Below are 19,233 nucleotides of genomic sequence, written 5' to 3' on the forward strand. Positions count from 1 at the left end.
TTTGTGCAGTGGCATATAATAAAGTTGCCGATAAAGTGCTGATATAAAGTCGTCGATGTGTTTTGTGGTCTTTACTGTTAACTCCTCTGTTATGGCTCCTCTTCCGATAGCTCTACTCCTCCGACGTAATGTTCCTCTTTGTTCTTCCGATAGCACTTACCCTTGGGCATATGCGATAACCTGCTTTGTCTTGGCTTGTCGCTCCTGTGGCTTCTCTTCACTCCTATGACTTTTGATAGCTCTTCTTTGATGGCTTCCGATAAATTTCCTCCTTGGGTCTACTACTTTTATTATGTTTGTATATATGTATTTAATCCACTTGGATCTTCCATCTCATCATTTATCAAACATTCATCACTATGAGCATTATGATCAATGGGCATCAATAGGCAACATCATGTATCAAAGAATTTGCCATCACAAACACTGTTATATTGACATCAATGACAACCTTGATGTCAACCTAGATTAACGAGAGTAAAACCTAGATTAACGAGAGTAAAAAATCTCTCCTATGAGTAAGATAGTATCCCTCGCAAAAGGGTCCTATCATAAGCTCCTAGATCTTGTGTTATAAGATATGACAATGATAATAAGATGCATCATGGCATCATGGAAGCATTAGAAGCAAGAGCTCGTGACATCACCATGGGAATCATGAAGGACAAAAGGGACAAAATCCATGGCAATCAAACATGAAGGATATAGCTCTTGGGAATCTCATTAAGCATTGAAGGAAAGACAGATGTCATCCAGGACAAGGCTCATCATACATCAAGGCAAAAAAGGAAACATCTGCCAGCTGGGGATATGCAAGATCCTCAAGGTTCTCTGATAGAATCCTCATTAGAGGGTTCACTAATCGAGAGAGTGTTAAATTTTAGGTATGTTCTATGCTAGAGCAATTTATTTAAATTTTCACAGTTAGCAATCACATCAGTATTAAAGTAAACTGCAGATAGAACATAAATATAAATTGCAGAAGACAAGAGGACACAGGATGTGGCACTAGCCAGGGACAAACCCCACAATGTGGGGAAACCCTTGATCAATTCTTCTTTTATGTTCTTCAAAGTTCAGCAGAGAAAGTGAGAGAGATAGTACATTGCAGACTTTGACTTTTGATATCTGCAGAGATCAGTTGAAGACATATTGCTTCAATTGATTCTCTAAGGTGACTCCTTCACCTATCTTAGTGCTGCATCCCGTCCCTTTGCTACACCTTACAGTGTAGCACCATCATGCTGCATCATGTTGTCTCATTCATCATCATGCTGCTCTTTACCAACATGCCTATGATGCTGCATCTTACATCATCATGATCCGAGACTGTTCATCCTTTGTTGTTCATGTGATAGGGTTTCTACAGATATGCTACCTACAGCTGTTCATTGCTGCTACAGGTATGCCACCAATCTATCACTGCTGTACTACTGCATCACTGATATTTTCAGTACTGCTACCATCATTGATAACATTATTGCTACACCATGACTGTCCCTTGAAATTACCACGGAGGCAATCTCTACATCTTCAACAAGATCATGATCTTACAAGAACTAGATCATGCCTTTGTCACAGATCATTCTTGACAGAGCTTCTTCTATTATGCTGAGAATGTAATTATCATTGTCGTTACTACAGCAGCACTGACATTGCTTGAAACCTTCGACATTGCTTCTCATTGTGCCCAGACTTCCAACGCTGAGACTGAGGTTGTATCTTAATGTATGATCTGCGGCTTAACCACAATTATGACTGCGGCTTCTTCCACTAAGTCACTGTTGTAATGACTGCGGTTCTGACTGCAGTTCTCCCATCCTTGACTGCATGAACAGGTGTCTTCATTAACTATGTTAGAGGACTGCGTTTAGATGACTGCATGGAAAGTGTATTCATGACAGTGTATCTCCATGCTATGCGTATATATATGGCCAGCGTATCTCCATGCTATGCGTATATATATGGCCAGCGTATCTCCATGTTATGCGTATATATATGGCTAGCGTATCTCCATGATATGCGTATATATATGGCTATGTATGAAGTGTTTCCATGAACGTGTATGACCCTCGAGACTGTTGCAGAGGTACCAAACAACAAATCAGTTCAATCACACCCAGAGCATCAAAGGGTTTAGTACCATACAGTTCCCGAACAAGGGCCCGCCGACCCGACGGGTCCCTCCCTAACCCCAGTGAAGCAGCTGAAGACTTATCCAAAGCTTCTTTCCTTTCGCCTTGAATGTTAGGGGTATCTCTCACTCCTGCATCCCCCCCAAGATCATGTAGCCAGACTCATCATTGGATCTCAAGGACTCTGATAGCGAGCCAGCGCCACTGCGACCCCCTTCTCCATCAGCTATCAGAATCTGTCACTCTTGACATCATCAACCTCCAGTCTTGGATTTATTCACTTAGCCTTCTACATGATCCGGTTATATACATGTTTATGAGGCGTTTCTATTATTGTATCCTTTATTACTTCATTTTATCCTAGATTTAGATTTGGCATTTTCTAGGAGTTGTGTTTGCACTCCCACATTGTACTTGTACTGGTTGTATCCTTCTGTCTCATTGACCTATTGATTGTATTTTGTTCGACATTAGTAAGATTATCTTAGCTTATCATTTGTTTTTCTAGCATTCTTGTTGGGCCTTCTTTTTCAATGGCATGAATGTATAGAACGTTAACTCTCAATCCTTACACTTTCCCTGCACTTACTTGCACCTTAGTTGTCCAACTTCCCTTCTGTCTTCCAGCCAAAATGTCATTCCTGAAAAATTTTATGCAGACTTTATTTTAAATTTCAAGCTGGTAGATAGACATGGAGTTGATGTCATACTTCAAATTGTGGCAAGGTTTCAAATTTTACATAATGCATTAATATTAGAAACAAAGAATACCATCAAAAGAACTTAAAAAATAAGGCTACATCAGTCACACCAGTCAACCAAATATCTGCACTAAAATGGGACAAAAGCTGTGAGAAATAGTGAGAATATCAAGAGATGAAAGCAATCAGATAATGTGATCTGAAACAGCACAAATGAACTTTGGTAATAAATCTCTGAGCTAAAAATTCATTCTATATTGAGCATAAAACGATAACAGATCTAGGCTTTCAATAATTCCTTACTTGAAATTCAGATGCCCGTTCAGCTTCACATGTGTAGTCAAGCTCCCCAAACAAACCATGTCCTATTTCATCAACATAGAGGCGAAGGTCACTTTTTCTTCCTGCCAACTTTCCCAATATTCCTAACTGCAAATGACAACATCAAGATCTAATCAGTTCAGCTCACAACTATGATTTTGACCTGAACATTTATAAAATCTTTATTTTCTATGCATATAGCCTACATGCATGGTGCCACATCGCCAATGCTGATATAATTGTCACAACACAACTCATATTGGTAGAACATCGTTTGTTGTTTTAATCATCTTGAATTGAATGCTAACATTTCAACAAGAGAATTCCTTTATCTCTTCACTGGGAGGAGGAAGAGCTGTGTTAATAGCCTTATTGATGTGCATTGTGCTTTTCATATAATGTGATGTTAAACATAGCAATATAATTAAATCTGTAGTTTTGTAAGATGCTGTTACATTTTTAGGAATGTTGGTATAGTTTTATGTAATGTTAGTCAGTAATACAAGTTTCTTGTAGGGTAACTGGAAGGTTTTGTATTGTAATCAAGGAACATATACTTCATAGAAGGAAGGTAATGCATGTATTGATTGGGAGATTGGGTAAGACTCGAGGCCCTTTGTGGGCAGATCTATTCTTTGAGCATGCTGTGGTGCTGCAAGAAAAGTTAGTTCTGCTAGTAACAAGGTATTTGTCTCAGTTATCGTCTCAATATTAATGTTATCTGGTTGAAGTGCATGTTTCCTTTTGCTGGTTACTTTTTGCCTCAGGTTCAATCACATGTTCATATGCTGTTGCAAATTTCTTAGTTTCCTGTTTTACACCATGGTATCAGAGCCAAGAGTTTTGGTTCTCGGAGATGCAAGGTATTTCATCTTGGGAGAGATGAGAGATGAGGACATTCCTTACATACTTTCCATACATTTAGGCAGCATGAGGTAGAAGACAAGTTCAGTCATTGAGTTTTGTGAATAACTCCAAATGAACAACATGGGATCAGTAGAGATGTTATTATCAACTCAGAAGATGGCCCATCATTACAAATGTTTGGAGGACTTATATTAAAAATGGTCCATTGGCCATCTTCGCCCACTAATGGAAATCAATATTTAGATTAAAAATTAAATACTGAATGGTGCAAACCAAAAACTTAATGCTGATGCTTTAATTATATGATCTTATACTAGAATTCTTGCAAAAATGCCATCCTTATTGTGGATTAAATTATCAAATTACATTCAGTGCAAACCATTTCACCAGGAAAAGCATAAACTTGAATTGAAAATGAACATGAGTTAAATAAAATTCTAGAGCTTTAGTACTCATCCAAGTTAGACCAACTTGAAGGATGGACATATCATGTGCAAATATAATGTTTATCATAGACCATAGGGCCTGACTTGATTAACAAATGACAACGAAAACATAAATATCAATTATCGTGTCTTAATTCTCTAATTTACTCCTCAAAGGATTTTTTGCAAAAGAGATCACATTTATGCAGGACTTGGCTACACTCACGCAAACCAATCTGTTAACCAGACCAGCTAGCACTTCAATACTAAAGAGAAAATAAATTTGTAAATTCTAAATCTTATAATATATCCAACTTACACCAAGTCGAAGAAGGTAGATATCGCGTGCAACACAATACAATGCATTGGGGCGCTGAACTTTAACTGCAACATCCTGGCCTTCTATAGTACGCCCTCGATATACCTGCAAGGCTAGAAAGTAACAACATAATCGTGAAATTCAAAAATGGGCATGACAATAATATTAAACCTAAATAAATATTTGTGTACTGATGAAGGCTTGAGGATGCTCTGCAGACATATAATGCACCCAATCATGAACCATGGCTTTGTCTCACGCTTTTAAAGGCCACTAAAGCATAGCATTTCCACCCTACTTTAATACAGTTGCAATTATTATGGGCGTTCCATGCACCCATGTCACAATATACACTGTACACTAGTGCCCTTATTTACTAGGGCCTTCATAGTGAAACATTTAAGAAACTCTAAACAGATTCTAAAAAAATCCTTCGTTAGATAAAGCTGCAACCGATAACAGTTTAATTCAGAATCCTAGCTAGCATAGATAATGTAGCTAACATAGATAACATAGATAGTCTGCACTTCTAAAGAAGGAGATTTGCGATGAATGATGATGATTAAGTGGGTGAGAATATGTTCTATTTATGAGGGTAACAAGTCTCACTTCACTAATTTTACAAGCAAAAGCCTTAAAAGAAGTTTACTTGAGTGTTCAACTAGGTCAAAGATCACAAGCCGACCTTGAGATAGCTCTAAAACATAATAAGATACCAAAAACAACTTACGAGTGTGTGAAAAAGTGATCTCCACCATGACGCCATCCTCCAAAATGGTCAATAATGTATAAAGCAAGTGAAGCAATGGTTTAAAAGTGCTCCTCACTCAAAGAAAACCTCAAACTGCAAGTGTACATCTCCAAAAGGCACCTCCTCCACCATGACGCCATCCAAAAGAGGCCTGCGTCACCCTTCCAAGGCATGTAGGGCTAACTTGGAACCATGTAGGGCAAGCATTTGTTAGTTTCTATAGCACTGGATGTGTTCTAGCCACAAAATTTGGTGGAGAGGCTAGAATACAAGAGATCTCCAAAACCTAGAAATCGTTTCTAGAAATTCCACCTAGAAATGATTTAATTAGATTATTAACAAATTTTTAAATGTTTCCTAAGTCTAAACTTAGGAAAACCGGTTAATTAATCAAAATTCATTTAAGTCAATGTGAGAATTCTCTAGAAACTCACACGGATCGATCCAGAAATGATCTGAGCCATCGATTAAGATTTAATCTTGGTCGTTGGAGTCCCAACAGGAAGATATAAGAAGGGATCGATGTGGTGATGGAGAATACACCAAAATCACTTGGAGAATCCGATTTTCTAGAGTAGCAGTAGTCAATTGCCAGAGAGTTCGAGCATCTGTGAGAAAGAAGAGACAGTGAGGGGCAGGGACAGTGGGGATGGAGGAAGATTTCCAGATCCAATGAGTGCATTTGAAGAGATATAGAAGAGCCACGTTGAGGCTAACGCACGAACTGCACAGTAGCCTCTAAAGGCAGTTCTATTTGTAGATTCGGGATTCGGGAAGTCGTTTCAGTATTCCGGTGGTAGAAGAATTTTGCAGAGGCTTGGAGAAGCATTTCTAGAGTCAGTGGAAAACAGAAGAAGCAAATCATATTGAGATCCAGGTTGTATGAATTAGAGCCTACGCAGAGCCCATGTAGAGGGCGACGCAGGGCAATTTGTAGAGGGGGTTTCAGAGGTCAGTCTTCAGATTTGCCTATGGGGTGAGGAAAAATCCTCACTAGATTTTTGCCAGTATTTTCTCTGCAGGATAACCAGATTTCAACATCCAAATTATTGTACTCAGAATTTCTCACTTTTACTTGATAATAAAACTCTTATCTGTAGCACCGGTTTTCCCAAGTTGGGTTTTTCCGAGGACAATTGTCCAAAAATAACGGTGTCATTTTTATTGTGTGTGTGCTAGTATTTCCTCAATTTCCAGCGCTATTTTTCTGCAGTTTTATTTGTGAAGGTCGCAGTGTGATTTATTCAATATTTGTCGTAGGAAATAAAATGTTAAAATTAAATTAACAATTAGGCGAATAATTTCCAATTACTGCAATAGGATTTCAGTCTTGAAATTTTCACACGGTATCAAAGCGTGAGTGATCAACCGGGAAGCTCAGAAGCAGAGGAAAGAATTTCGTTGCTCAGAGGGAGCAGCAAGTCGAAATTCTTCAAAGTAGCGCAGTGCTCAAGTAGGCAGGTCGAATTGTTGGGGCAAAAAATTCAATTTTCAGTTCAAAGGTTGCAGAAAAGTCAAATTGCCCGGGATTGTGATTCCAACAGTCAAAGGGAGCAGTTGCAACTTAGATTTTCGCTGAGCAGATTCCTTGGTTGGATGCAGAGGGTTTTGCAACAGCAGAATTAGCGTTGGGTGGAAGAGAAAACTACACACAGAGGGAAAACTTTACTCAGGGGATCTCGAGTTTTATAGATCTAATTTTTCTAGTTGCAGATTGGCAGTAATTGTGAGCAAATCTTCTCACTCTAGAAGGGAGTGCGGGTAGCAGACTCAACAGCCGAGCAATGGGAAAGAGGGAGATTTTCGAGTTTATTTTCTATGGTTTTGAGTTTCCAGATTTTGCAGCTCCACAGGGATGACTGTACGAAATTTCCAGAGGAGGTCGTACAAGTTAGCCAAAATGTAGATCTAGGCAGCAATTCGACTTCCAGTTGTCGGAAACAAGTGTCAGAGGAAGTGCGAGTTGTCTAGTGCAAGTTGCAAAGAAAGGAAGGGTTCCAACCAAGGACTAGGCTTGAAAGGAGATAGTGGGGCACCAAATCCAGGAGGAGTATAAGACTCCAATGTGCCAGATGGGCAGGGTCCAGCGTAGTTGCAACAAGGAGATCCATTATATCGGTTCCAAATTGTTGCAGCAGTACCATCACCTTTGCTATAGGAGCCCACATTATCATAGTAGTAGGTTCAGTGTCAGCAGACGCAGCCAGTCATTCAGATGATGGTTGCAAATCTAGTTGCAGTCAGTACATGTGAAACAGTTGCAAAGCGAGATGCAGTGACACAGACAGTGTGAGTTGCCCAATTGCAATATGTAGGTGCAGTTCCAACCAGAATATTCCTTGTGCATAGCTATGTAGTCTAGTTTCCAATGCAGGAGGACCGTGCAAGTTGACATAACAAAGCAGAGAGATTTCCCATTGGGAGATCGTGACTCAAAGGAGTCTAGTTTCAAAGCGAGCAGCCCTATGGAAGCTAGTACTTTGGCGTCTAGGGAGATCATACTCTGTTAAGTTATGGTATGTTCTATGCTTATAACGGTTTACTTCTTTTTCTTATTATATTCCACCGATTAGCAATCACATGTACATAAAGTAAAGTGCAGATAGAACATTAAACGATCGACTGAAAACAAGCCAAGACAAGAGACACAAGATGTGGTGGCTAGCCAGGGACAAACCCCACATGTGTGGGGAAACCCTTTGATCAAATCTTCTTTATCTTCAATAATTCAACAGAGAGAAATAGTACAATAAATCTGATTCATATCAGCAGTAGCAAACCCTAGATCAGTAGCATCAGCATTAGTGGCTTCATTATCAAACTAGGGCAGACCATATCTCACAAACCGACAGTCGGATTGACTTCATTCCACCACCAAAAGTTTCGGCTTTCAAAGGAGGTTCAGATGAACCTACAGCGCAGTTCCAAAGAGGAGATCTTCTAGGCCACACAAGTCAATCTTTACTTCTGCAGTTGCAGCTTCAAATTCAACAGCTTCCGGCTTCACATGTGTGAGAGAGAGAGACCCATTTCAGCGCAGTAGAGAAGAGACTCATATCTGCGCAGTAGAGAGAGAGAGATGTGATGAGATGAGTGAGTCCAAATGAGGAAAAGTCCTCTTATATTTATACACAACGTTGGTGGGTGAATAGATGCGACTGTTGGGCTTCTGAGCCTACATGAGTTGTAGGTCGGCTTGATAATAATTCCATAATCAAAACAAATTCATATCTTCATGAATACTTATCGGAATTGGATGATCTTTATATCAATCCTACACCTCTCGACGAGAGGAATCTAATAAAAATATTATTAGCCATGAATAAGATGACCCACATGAAGTTTTGCCCTGGTTGCCAATTTTAACACTCCCTCTCAACCATGGAGAGCTTCATCTGCAATCTGTCTATCGGTCGTTACTATTCATCCATCAAATGCACTGCCTTGTACAGCCTGACCCTTGCCCTGCTCTGCTCTATTTTGCCTGTTCTGCTTTGTCTTGTTCTGCCCTGCACTGAACTGTACTGTTTTGTTTTGTTCTGCTCTGCTCTTGCATTGTTCTGTTCTACTCTGCTTTTGTCCGAATTATGAAGAAGAAGAAATGATCGAGGATGTATCATACTGACTCAAAGTCAGTCTTAGAGTATGTACCACTAGTCCCAGACCAGTCTCAACCAACCCAAAGTCAGCGTCATAGTGAGTACAACTCCAATGGTCCCAGACCAATATCATCCTCCACTGACTCAAAGTCAGTCTCAGAGTATGTACCACTGATCCCAGACCAGTCTCAACCGACCCGAAGTCAGCGTCATAGTATGGTACAACTGCTACTACTGGTCCCAGACCAGTATCATTGATCCCAGATCAATGGAGGTCATCCTAGCGTAGGGAGTACGGTAGTTACAACGATGCATCCATCGGTACTGCTATGGTCCCTGACTTCATTTCCCTGCTCATTGATCAAATGAGAGGTACTTCCCATGAGTCCCAGACTGCATGGGTAGGATGCTTCGACAGGAGAACTAATCAATCCTGTCCTCACAGGAGAACACATCAATCCTGCTACAATCGCCATGGAGAACACATCAATCCAGGCCGCCATGGAGAACACATCAATCCAGGCCTCATAGGAGAACACATCAATCCTGCTACAATCGCCATGGAGAACACATCAATCCAGGCCTCACAGGAGAACTAATCATCCTGCTACACAGGAGAGCGAATCATCCTGTTCCACAAGAGAGCGAATCATCTTGTTCCAGTGCGCACCACCAGGGGAGGGTGAGTCACCCTGTGGTCGTATGTTGCTCCAGTAAGAACCACAAGCCCTCAGAGCTCCCAGAGCTCAATGTATGCAACATGCAGGACCCTTGTACAAGGGTTTCTTGATGACTCCAAGTCGTTTGGGAAAATCACAAATTAGATATTTCCTCAGGGCTTTGACAAGGTGTATCAACCTGTACATCATCTTAATGCGATGGAGCCTCCTTGCTCATCAACTTACCATATCCCAGATGATGTCTATCTGCTGGAGCAATCGACGAATACGGGATTCCTCAATAATCGAATCCCACCTCTGGTTGTTATAGAGAATCACAATGGTATCCAATGTAAATCCAAACAGCTCACTGAAGAGCTTTCGCAACCAGACTGCCTCACAGGAGGTCATGCTAGCAACAGTATATCCTGCTTCAGCGGTGCTCAAAGTCACCGACTTCTACTTCCTGCTCATCCAGGATATCGAAGCAGATCCCAAGGTGAAACAGCACTCGGAAGTGCTCTTACGGTCCACCACATTGCCTGCCCAATCAGCATCAGTATATCCAAGTAGTCTCACATCTTCGACAGTGTATCTTAACCCATTGTGCCACGAAGATATCTCAGAAGATTCTTGGCATCAATCCAATGAGGCTCAACCAAATATGAGCTCACAATGCTAACTGCAAAACATATGTTCGGATGGAGGTTCACCAAGAACATCAATGCGAATGAGTTTATGAAACTCAGAGGCATTTCCCAAATCTGGTCCGACATCACTACCATATAACTTTTAAAAGTTAAGATCCTCGAGGTAGTCACAGGCTTGCAGTCCATCATACCAAATCTTTCCAATATCTTTACCACATATTTTCCTTGAGATAGGAAAATTTCCCTTGGCTTCTGCCACACTTCAAGTCCTTGGTCTTTCATTTCAAATTCAGAAGCCATCTCCCTCTTACATTTGTGAATGAGAGGGTTTGCACCTGTAGAAAGAGGTCATCCACATGCAACACCAGTATGATAGGCTTTTCATCTTCAACCTTAAAGTAAAGGTTAGGATCGGCTTCACTCCTAGTGAATCCCAACTTCATCAAGTAGCTATCGATCCTCTCATACCATGCTCGGGGTGCTTGCTTCAGCCCATAGAGAGCCTTCTTCAACCTGCATACATGAGATTTTCAATCATAAATCTCAAATCCTTCGGGTTGCTCCACGTAGACCTCTTCTTTGATCGAGCCATGCAAGAATGCAGTCTTGACATCCATCTGATGTAGGTTCCATCCTTGTGAAGCGGCAAGGGCTATGATCGAGCGGATGGTCGTATATCTGGCAACAGGTGCAAATATCTCATCATAGTCTATACCTTCCTTTTGGGAGAAACCTCGAGCAACAAAACGAGCCTTATACTTTTCCGTGCTTCCATCTGCTGCATGCTTTATCTTGTAAAGCCATTTGGAAGTAACAACAGTCTTGTCCTGGGGTCTGGGAACTACTTCCCAAACATCATTCTTTATGATAGACTCATATTCTTTGGTCATAGCATCCTTCCATACTTGATGCTTGACGGCATCTGAGAATGACGAAGGCTCATTTTGTATGATTGTGCTAATGATGGTCAGGTATCCTTGATACCTATTAGGTTTCTTACTTTCACGAAAGGTTCCTCGGGGTGCAGCATGTCCTTCAGCATCATCAAGTAACCCCTTAAGCCATGAAGGCCTCTTCCTAGAAGAGAAAGGCTCATATGGACGAGGATCAATCGGATCCATGGGTTCTTCTACATCAGGCATTGATTCATCATCTTTTTCTTTCGGTTCCCTGGTGTCAGCTTCTTGAGAGCTCCTCAAAGTCGGAAGATTGATCACCTTGCTGAGAGCCATATCTTCGTCAAAGGTGACATCATGACTAATTATGACTTCCCTTTGACCGGCTACATAGATTCTATAGCCTTTAGTATTTTCACCATAGCCCACGAAAATTCCCTTCTTTCCAGATGCTCCCAATTTATTTCTTTTCTCTTTCGGCACATGAAAGTATACAGGGCTTCCAAAAATTTTAAAATGAGAAACATCGGGTTTCTTACTGGTGAATTTTTCTTCAGGAGTCTTGGAACCCAATTCTTGATGAGGGCATCAATTTTGTACATATACGGCGGTGATTGTAGTTTCAGCCCATAGAAACTTCAGAAGTCTTTGATCATGTAGCATGGCCCGGACAGCTTCCATCATCGTGCAGTTCTTCTTTCCCACCACACCATTCTGCTCAAAAGTATGTGGTGTAGTAGTCTCCCTCTTAATGCCAACCTTAGGTATGCCTGAGTGAACCAACAGTAATATATCGGAGGTCTTGCTTTGGCTTGAGGGGAATGGTTCCCTTTTGAGATTTCCTTTGGCACATCCCGGACATACACCTTCTTTCTCTACTTGGAATTCGGGCATCCCTGTTACCATCTGTCTTACATCGGGTAGAGCTTTGTAATGAATGTGCGAAAACCTCCGATGCCAAAGTTCGGACTAAAGAGTTGTGTCACAAGACATGACACCTAGCGGACTTCCATCGACCTGATATAATGAATCAACACTAAACCCAAGAGTAAAGGAATCTTTATCATTATTTTCCCATATACATACCTTGCCATTACTGAAGGTTACCTTGTAGCCTCTATCTTCCATTGCCAAGATGGACACTAGGTTCCTTTTGAGGTCAGGTGCATTTAATACATCCTGGACTTTCTAGCCTTCCTGAATAGTTGTCCTCTTCCTCGATCTCCAGCTCTCCTCTTACCTTTGCTGTTGAATTTGTCATTCCTTTGATTTGCCATCAGAGGGATTTTGATCATCATCCCGGTGTGAGTCCTTTCTTCTCTTTGCATGAGAAGAAAACGCAGAGGAGGACCTTTAGGCATGGGCATTTCTTGCACTTCTTCCCTTGTTTCTTCTTGAATGCATCTAGCCATTAATTCCTCGAAACCAGGAATTACATTATAGTTCAGAAGAGTAGTCTTGAACACGTACCATTCGGATGGTAATCCTCCAAGAGTTGTGAGTGCCATTTCTCTGTCAGTAATAGTTTCCCCAATAGATAGGAGATCGTTCTTGATCTCTGTGATTCTTAAGAAGTATGCTTGCATACTTTCATCCTTACTCTTCTTGATTTACCTCAGCTTATTTCTAAGAAACAAAACTTGATTTGCATCATTAACTTTAAATAAACTCACCAGTCTATTGTAGATTTCCTTGGAGGTGTCCAATTCAGAGATGTAGGACACCAAGTGCTTGTCGATAGAGTCCCGGATGATCTTCTATTTTGACTTCTCCATTTTTCCATTTGTTCCAGATAGCAGCGGATGCATTTGATGGAGGCTCAACAATATTGCCTCTTACATGGTCCAGCACTCCTTGATCTTCAAGGGTTAGATCGATAGACATCTTCCATCCGTGATAGTCAGCTTTCTCACGGAGCTTGTCTTCGGCAGGAAAGAGTGTTGAGGACCCCATAGTTCTTTTAGGATAGCCTTTCCAATCTTCTCTTCGATGATTGCTCTTGCTCTTGCTCGGGCTTTGTCTTCACCTCAGCTCTGATACCATGTTAAGTTATGGTATGTTCTATGCTTATAACAGTTTACTTCTTTTTCTTATTATATTCCACCGATTAGCAATCACATGTACATAAAGTAAAGTGCAGATAGAACATTAAATGATCGACAGAAAACAAGCCAAGACAAGAGACACAAGATGTGGCGGCTAGCCAGGGACAAACCCCACAATGTGTGGGGAAACCCTTTGATCAAATCTTCTTTTATCTTCAATAATTCAGCAGAGAGAAATAGTACAATAAATCTGATTCATATCAGCAGTAGCAAACCCTAGATCAGTAGCATCAGCATTAGCGACTTCATTATCAAACTAGGGCAGACCATATCTCACAAACCGACAGTCGGATTGACTTCATTCCACCACCAAAAGTTTCGGCTTTCAAAGGAGGTTCAGATGAACCTACAGCGCAGTTCCAAAGAGGAGATCTTCTAGGCCACGCAAGTCAATCTTTACTTCTGCAGTTGCAGCTTCAAATTCAACAGCTTCCGGCTTCACATGTGTGAGAGAGAGAGACCCATTTCAGCGCAGTAGAGAAGAGACTCATATCTGCGCAGTAGAGAGAGAGAGATGTGATGAGATGAGTGAGTCCAAATGAGGAAAAGTCCTCTTATATTTATACACAACGTTGCTGGGTGAATAGATGCGACTGTTGGGCTTCTGAGCCTACATGAGTTGTAGGTCGGCTTGATAATAATTCCATAATCAAAATAAATTCATATCTTCATGAATACTTATCGTAATTGGATGATCTTTATATCAATCCTACACTTCTCAACGAGAGGAATCTAATAAAAATATTATTAGCCATGAATAAGATGACCCACATGAAGTTTTGCCCTGGTTGCCAATTTTAACATACTCATTATTGTAGTAGTTAGCAACAGTATGAGTAGATCAGAGTTTGTTATGTTCGCAGATCTACCTCCAGGACTGAGGTGGGCTGACTTGGAGTTGTAGCCCTAGAGAGCTATAGAGATCGAGCAAGGTCCTTGAGGAGTCCACCTCATGGATCATTACCTAGCTATGGGGGCCCATAGTATTTAATTTAGTAGCACGATGGATCAGTGTCAATTGATGCAGTTAGTATTGTTGACCACTGGAATGGCACCTGAAGATTTCTCGAACACTATATGCCCAAGGATGTACCAAATGTTGCTTGTACCATCAGAGATCATCATATAACCAGATTTTTTCAACTCTACTTCTTATGTTTTTTTGTTGTACTCAAATTCCACAAGCCCTATGAGCACAATGTAAAATTGATACCAGTATGAGGAGTCGAGTCATGTAACAGGCCTGGGTGGCCTGGGATCTTGTCATAAAGTGAGTTTACTCTGGAAGGTTTTTTTCACTTGGTTAATTATCATTTTCCTCCAAGAATTTAATAATTAATTGAATTTTTTCCTCCAAGCATAACCCTAGAGTTGGAGTACGACTTAAAAGCAAGGCCTTGGGTGAGTCTTAGTGTCTAGAGTCATTGTATATTACCATACTAGATCACTTGTAAAATTTCGTGGAATTTTATTAGGTCTAGGAGGTCATTTTTTAATTATTAAAATTTCCCGCATGGCAAAAATTGGAAGAAAATTTATATATGAAATATAATAAATGATGTCTAGAGAAGTTGTATGGGGTATGAGTAATAAAAATTACACTTCTCGCCCTCAAATTTCTACTATAACACACTTTGAGGGGTTAAAAATGTGTTCTACACCCTCAAAACCCACTTTTCCTAAGTTTAGTAGGAAATCTAGCAATAAATTAAACCAGAAAAAAAAATGGAGAGAAATAAATTGCTCCATGTAACAAAATGACATGGAAATGACTTGGAAATTATCTCAAGTCAAAGGAGTGAGTCAAAAGACAAGTTGGAGGATGATTTTGCACCTTGCATCATAAATACATGGCCCACTCAAGGAAATTGAATTTCTTGACATAAATGTAGCAACTTTTGACTGGGAAATTCGAATTTGTTGTTGATTTGGAATAGCATCGGATGTGCTCTAGCCATGAAAATTGGTGGAGAGGCTAAAGCACATGAGATCTCCAAGAACCAGAAACGGTTTGGGCAGATTCTAAACGGTTTGGGAGATATTAAAATAATTAATATTTTAATGGAGTTCTTAAGTCTAAACTTAGAAAAAATAAAATATTAAAGGGTATTAATATAAAACTGGGTTAGAATGTTCCAAAACTCATGGATCAAGCCAAATCTAAACTTAGCCATTGATTAGAGATTTAATCTCGGTCGTTGATGGACCAACAAGAAAAGTATAAGAGAAGGCTTGAGGGTCAGTTGGAGGACACACCAAGAGAGATCAAGAATTTGATTTTCTGGGGCAAGGTTTGCTAAGGAAATCGAGTGAGTGATCTGAGTTGCCGCTAAGGGGCAATGAATACATAGCAGAGACGCAGAGTTGGTACCAAAGAGGCAGCACAAAGTCCAATGAGGTTGACGTAGGGGCAGTTGGAGGCTACGTAGAGGCAGTTGGAGGCTATGCAGAGCCAGAGAGGCCAACGTGTGAGATGCAGAGGGTCTAGGGGCTGACGCAGAGGCTCCAGAAGCTGACGCAAAGGCTAGCAGAGCTGACACGAGGCCTAGAGGCAGCGCTGGAGAATTTTGTGGGACAGACTGGGAGCTTGTGAGCTAGATAGGGTGACGCACTCCCTATCAGAGTGACGTAGAGCAGCAGAAGTTGCAAGTGTTGTTGTGGGATCGTTCATCCGATGATTAATCAACCGGAATATCTGCCTCCGAGGAGAGGTACTACTGCCGAGGGCATTCTCTGTTGGGTGATCCATAGCACCCTAGTTGTATTTTGAAAACTGCATAATAATAAAACCCTCTAAATAGTTGCACTGATTTTCCCGCATTGGGTTTTTCCGGGGACATTCGTCCAAAAATAACGGTGTCACTTGTATGCTTGTTTACTTTCAGTTGATGATTTGTAGATGTTGATACTGTACTTGTATTTATTTTCAATATTTACATAGTAAATAACTTGCTAAGTAATTGAACAAGTAGGAACCAATAAATCAGATAGTACAGGAAGAATTTCTAACGGGATATTTGTGGAGTTAATACACATTTGGGAAGATTTGGGTTATATTTCACAGAGATTTTTATGGAAAATTATCTTCACATTGTTTCTCACCCATATACACTTGTCATTTCATCATGGAATTAGATTTTGCTTGAAGGAGAATATTTGACAAAGATTTTTTATGGGAAATTATCCCCACATTGTTTCTCATCATGGAATTCTATTTTGCTTGAGGGATTCTTGATGCCACTTGGGAAATTCGAATTTGCATGAAGGTGCTTTGGGATTGTCACCCATTTGCTTGGGAATTGTCACCATTTGACTTGGGATTGGCTCTCAAGCTTTTCTATAATAAGAGCTTTGTGTTCTCACTTATGTATCCATTGTTTACTAGCTATTGTGCTTGCGGAAACGTTGCAACTTTGTATAATTTTCAAGAATATAAATAAAAAGACTTTGGGGGTCCTTCATGGGTGTTCTTCTTTTGGAGCATGGTGTATTGTGAGCTATTGGTATAATCTTTTATATGTTGATTTGGGGTAGCATCAGATGTGCTCTAGCCACGAAAATTGGTGGAGGGGCTAAAACACACGAGATTTTCAATACCCAAAAATGGTTTGGGCAGAGTCTAACTAGTTTGGAAGATATTAAAATAATTAATATTTTTTATGGTGTCACTAAATCTAAACTTAGGGAAAATAAAATATTAATGTGAATTAATATAAAACTAAGTTAGGATGGTCCAAAAGTCATGGATCAAGCCAGATCTAATCTTAACCGTTTATTAGGGACTTAATCTTGGCCGTTGATATGTCAATGAGAAAAGTATAACAGAAGGCTTGAGGGTCACTTGGAGAACACACCGAGTTGATCAAGAATTCGATTTTCTGGGGCAGGGCTTGCTAAGGAAATCAAAGGAGTGTTCAGAGTTGCAGCTGAGGGGCAATGAATACAGAAGCAGAGAGGCAGAGAGGGTACCAGGAGCATCAGCGCAGACATCAGGAGAGACGCAGGCAGAGCTAGCTAGAGGTCACGCAGAGCCAGTCAGGGCCCACGTAGAGGCAGCCAGGAGTTGTGCAGTGCCAGAGAGATTCGGCGTGGGTGACACAGAGGCTCTAGAGGCTAACGCTGTGCGAGTTGGGGTGACGCTGAGCCAGAGAGGCTGACGCAGTCCCTAGAGGCAGACGCTAGAGATTTCGCGGGGCAGATTGGAGCTGAGAGTTGTGGGATTGTTCATCCGGGGTTTTAGCTGGAATATCTGTCTACCACTGAGAGGTACTACTATCGAGATCATTCTCTGTTGGGTAAGCCGGTTTGGCACCCAAATTGTATTCTGAAACTGCTTAATAATAAAACCCTCAGATAGTTGCACCTGTTTTCTCGCATTGGGTTTCTCCGAGGACATTAGTCCAAAAACAACAGTGTCACTTGTGTGCTTGTTTTTCCTTCAGTTGAAGATCTGTAATGTGTTGAGCATGTACTTGTATTTATTTTCAGTATTTACGTGGTAAATAACTTGTTCGTTAAACAGAACAAGTAGGCAGAAATAAATCAGAGAGTACATGACGGATTTCTAACAGTTAGACTTAGAAATTCCAACATGGTATCGGAGCATGGTTACAAATCACAGGAGAACTGAGGGCATCAGCCTAGTAGAGCAGCAGCAGCAGAAACAACTGTCCCCAGTGACAGAAGATGTTCCTAGCAGAGAAGCAGCAAGGAAGGGGTGACGCAGTGCCTGCATCATCAAGTTTGAGCCGAGAGGAGGATCAACGTTGTGCTAGAAGGGAGCAGACCTGACCTACGCAGTGCCCGATCATCTTTCTCAGTCAGGAAGGATTGACCCCCGTGGCCAAGGGGTGTGGATTTTGCTGGTGCTGGGATTGCGTAGAGCCTAGAAGCTCTAACCTTCAATTTGCTGACGCATAGGAGGTCGTGGGTAAGTTGCGGAGTGAAGTTGGTGGGGTACTGTAGTCAGAACAGTACCTAACAGGGCAAGACCAAGGAGGAGGGAGTTGTTGCTGAGGATTTCTAGCCAAGAAATCCAAATCAGTGGTGCAGCTGCACTAACGATCGGAGTGGGGGCATCTCGACATTGGCAGAGAGGTTTCCAGGAGGGAAATCGAGGTTCAGAGGGAGTCACACCGAGAACTTCCAGGAGGGAAGTAGAGGAGTAGTGAAATGGCAGTGAATGGGGTAAGAGACCAGGACAGACGGGACTGAACCTCAAACTTCGTAGTCTGCAAGGCCAGAATCTTGTCTGTTCTAGACAGAAATCATCTCAAGCACTTCGCCTTGAAGACGATAGCGATCCCACTTGACTCAATTGAGAACGATAAGTACGAGGAGGCAATGGCAAGGGCCAAGAGCATCATCCTTGACAGGGTCAAGGACCATGTAGTACCACATATTGCCGAAAAGGACACGGCAAATGTGATGTGGGAGGCCCTGACAAAATTGTATCAACATACTTCCGTGCAGAGGAAGATGCTCCTAGAAAATCAGTTGTGGTCATACCAGATGCAGAAGGGAAAACAGATCGACACCTTCCTCAGTCGATTAAAGGAGATCCGGGATCAATTGACTTCCATAGGGGCCACGCCGGATCAAGAATTGATAGTGAGGACAGCCCTGAATGCAGTCTCAAAAGACTAGGAGGTGTTTGTCCAGAGCATACTGGGCAAGTCGACCCTTCTAGATTAGGAGGAACTGTGGGCGGCTCTTTGTCAAGAAGAAATGAGAAGGCTAACCAAGGCGGGAAGCAGCGGCAAGGGGGTCAGAATCAAGAAGGAGGAAGAGGAGGATGTTGACCTA

General features: G+C 41.3%; 1 protein-coding gene across 1 annotated transcript in view; it reads right to left on the reverse strand.

Moving 5' to 3' along the window:
• Nucleotides 1-19,233, reverse strand: part of LOC149226455 (uncharacterized) — a 547,178-nt gene that overhangs the window by 335,550 nt on the left and 192,395 nt on the right. The window contains exons 6-7 of the mRNA XM_089377496.1: nucleotides 4,769-4,873; nucleotides 3,140-3,265 (exon numbers count right to left, since the gene is read on the reverse strand). Coding sequence (XP_089233622.1) covers nucleotides 3,140-3,265; nucleotides 4,769-4,873 — 231 coding nt within the window. The remainder of the gene's footprint in view (nucleotides 1-3,139; nucleotides 3,266-4,768; nucleotides 4,874-19,233) is intronic.

This window comes from Pinus tabuliformis, chromosome J (assembly GCF_031772625.1).
Source record: "Pinus tabuliformis cultivar Carrire ecotype Pingquan chromosome J, CPIR1, whole genome shotgun sequence".
In the NCBI taxonomy this organism is placed as follows: domain Eukaryota; kingdom Viridiplantae; phylum Streptophyta; class Pinopsida; order Pinales; family Pinaceae; genus Pinus; species Pinus tabuliformis.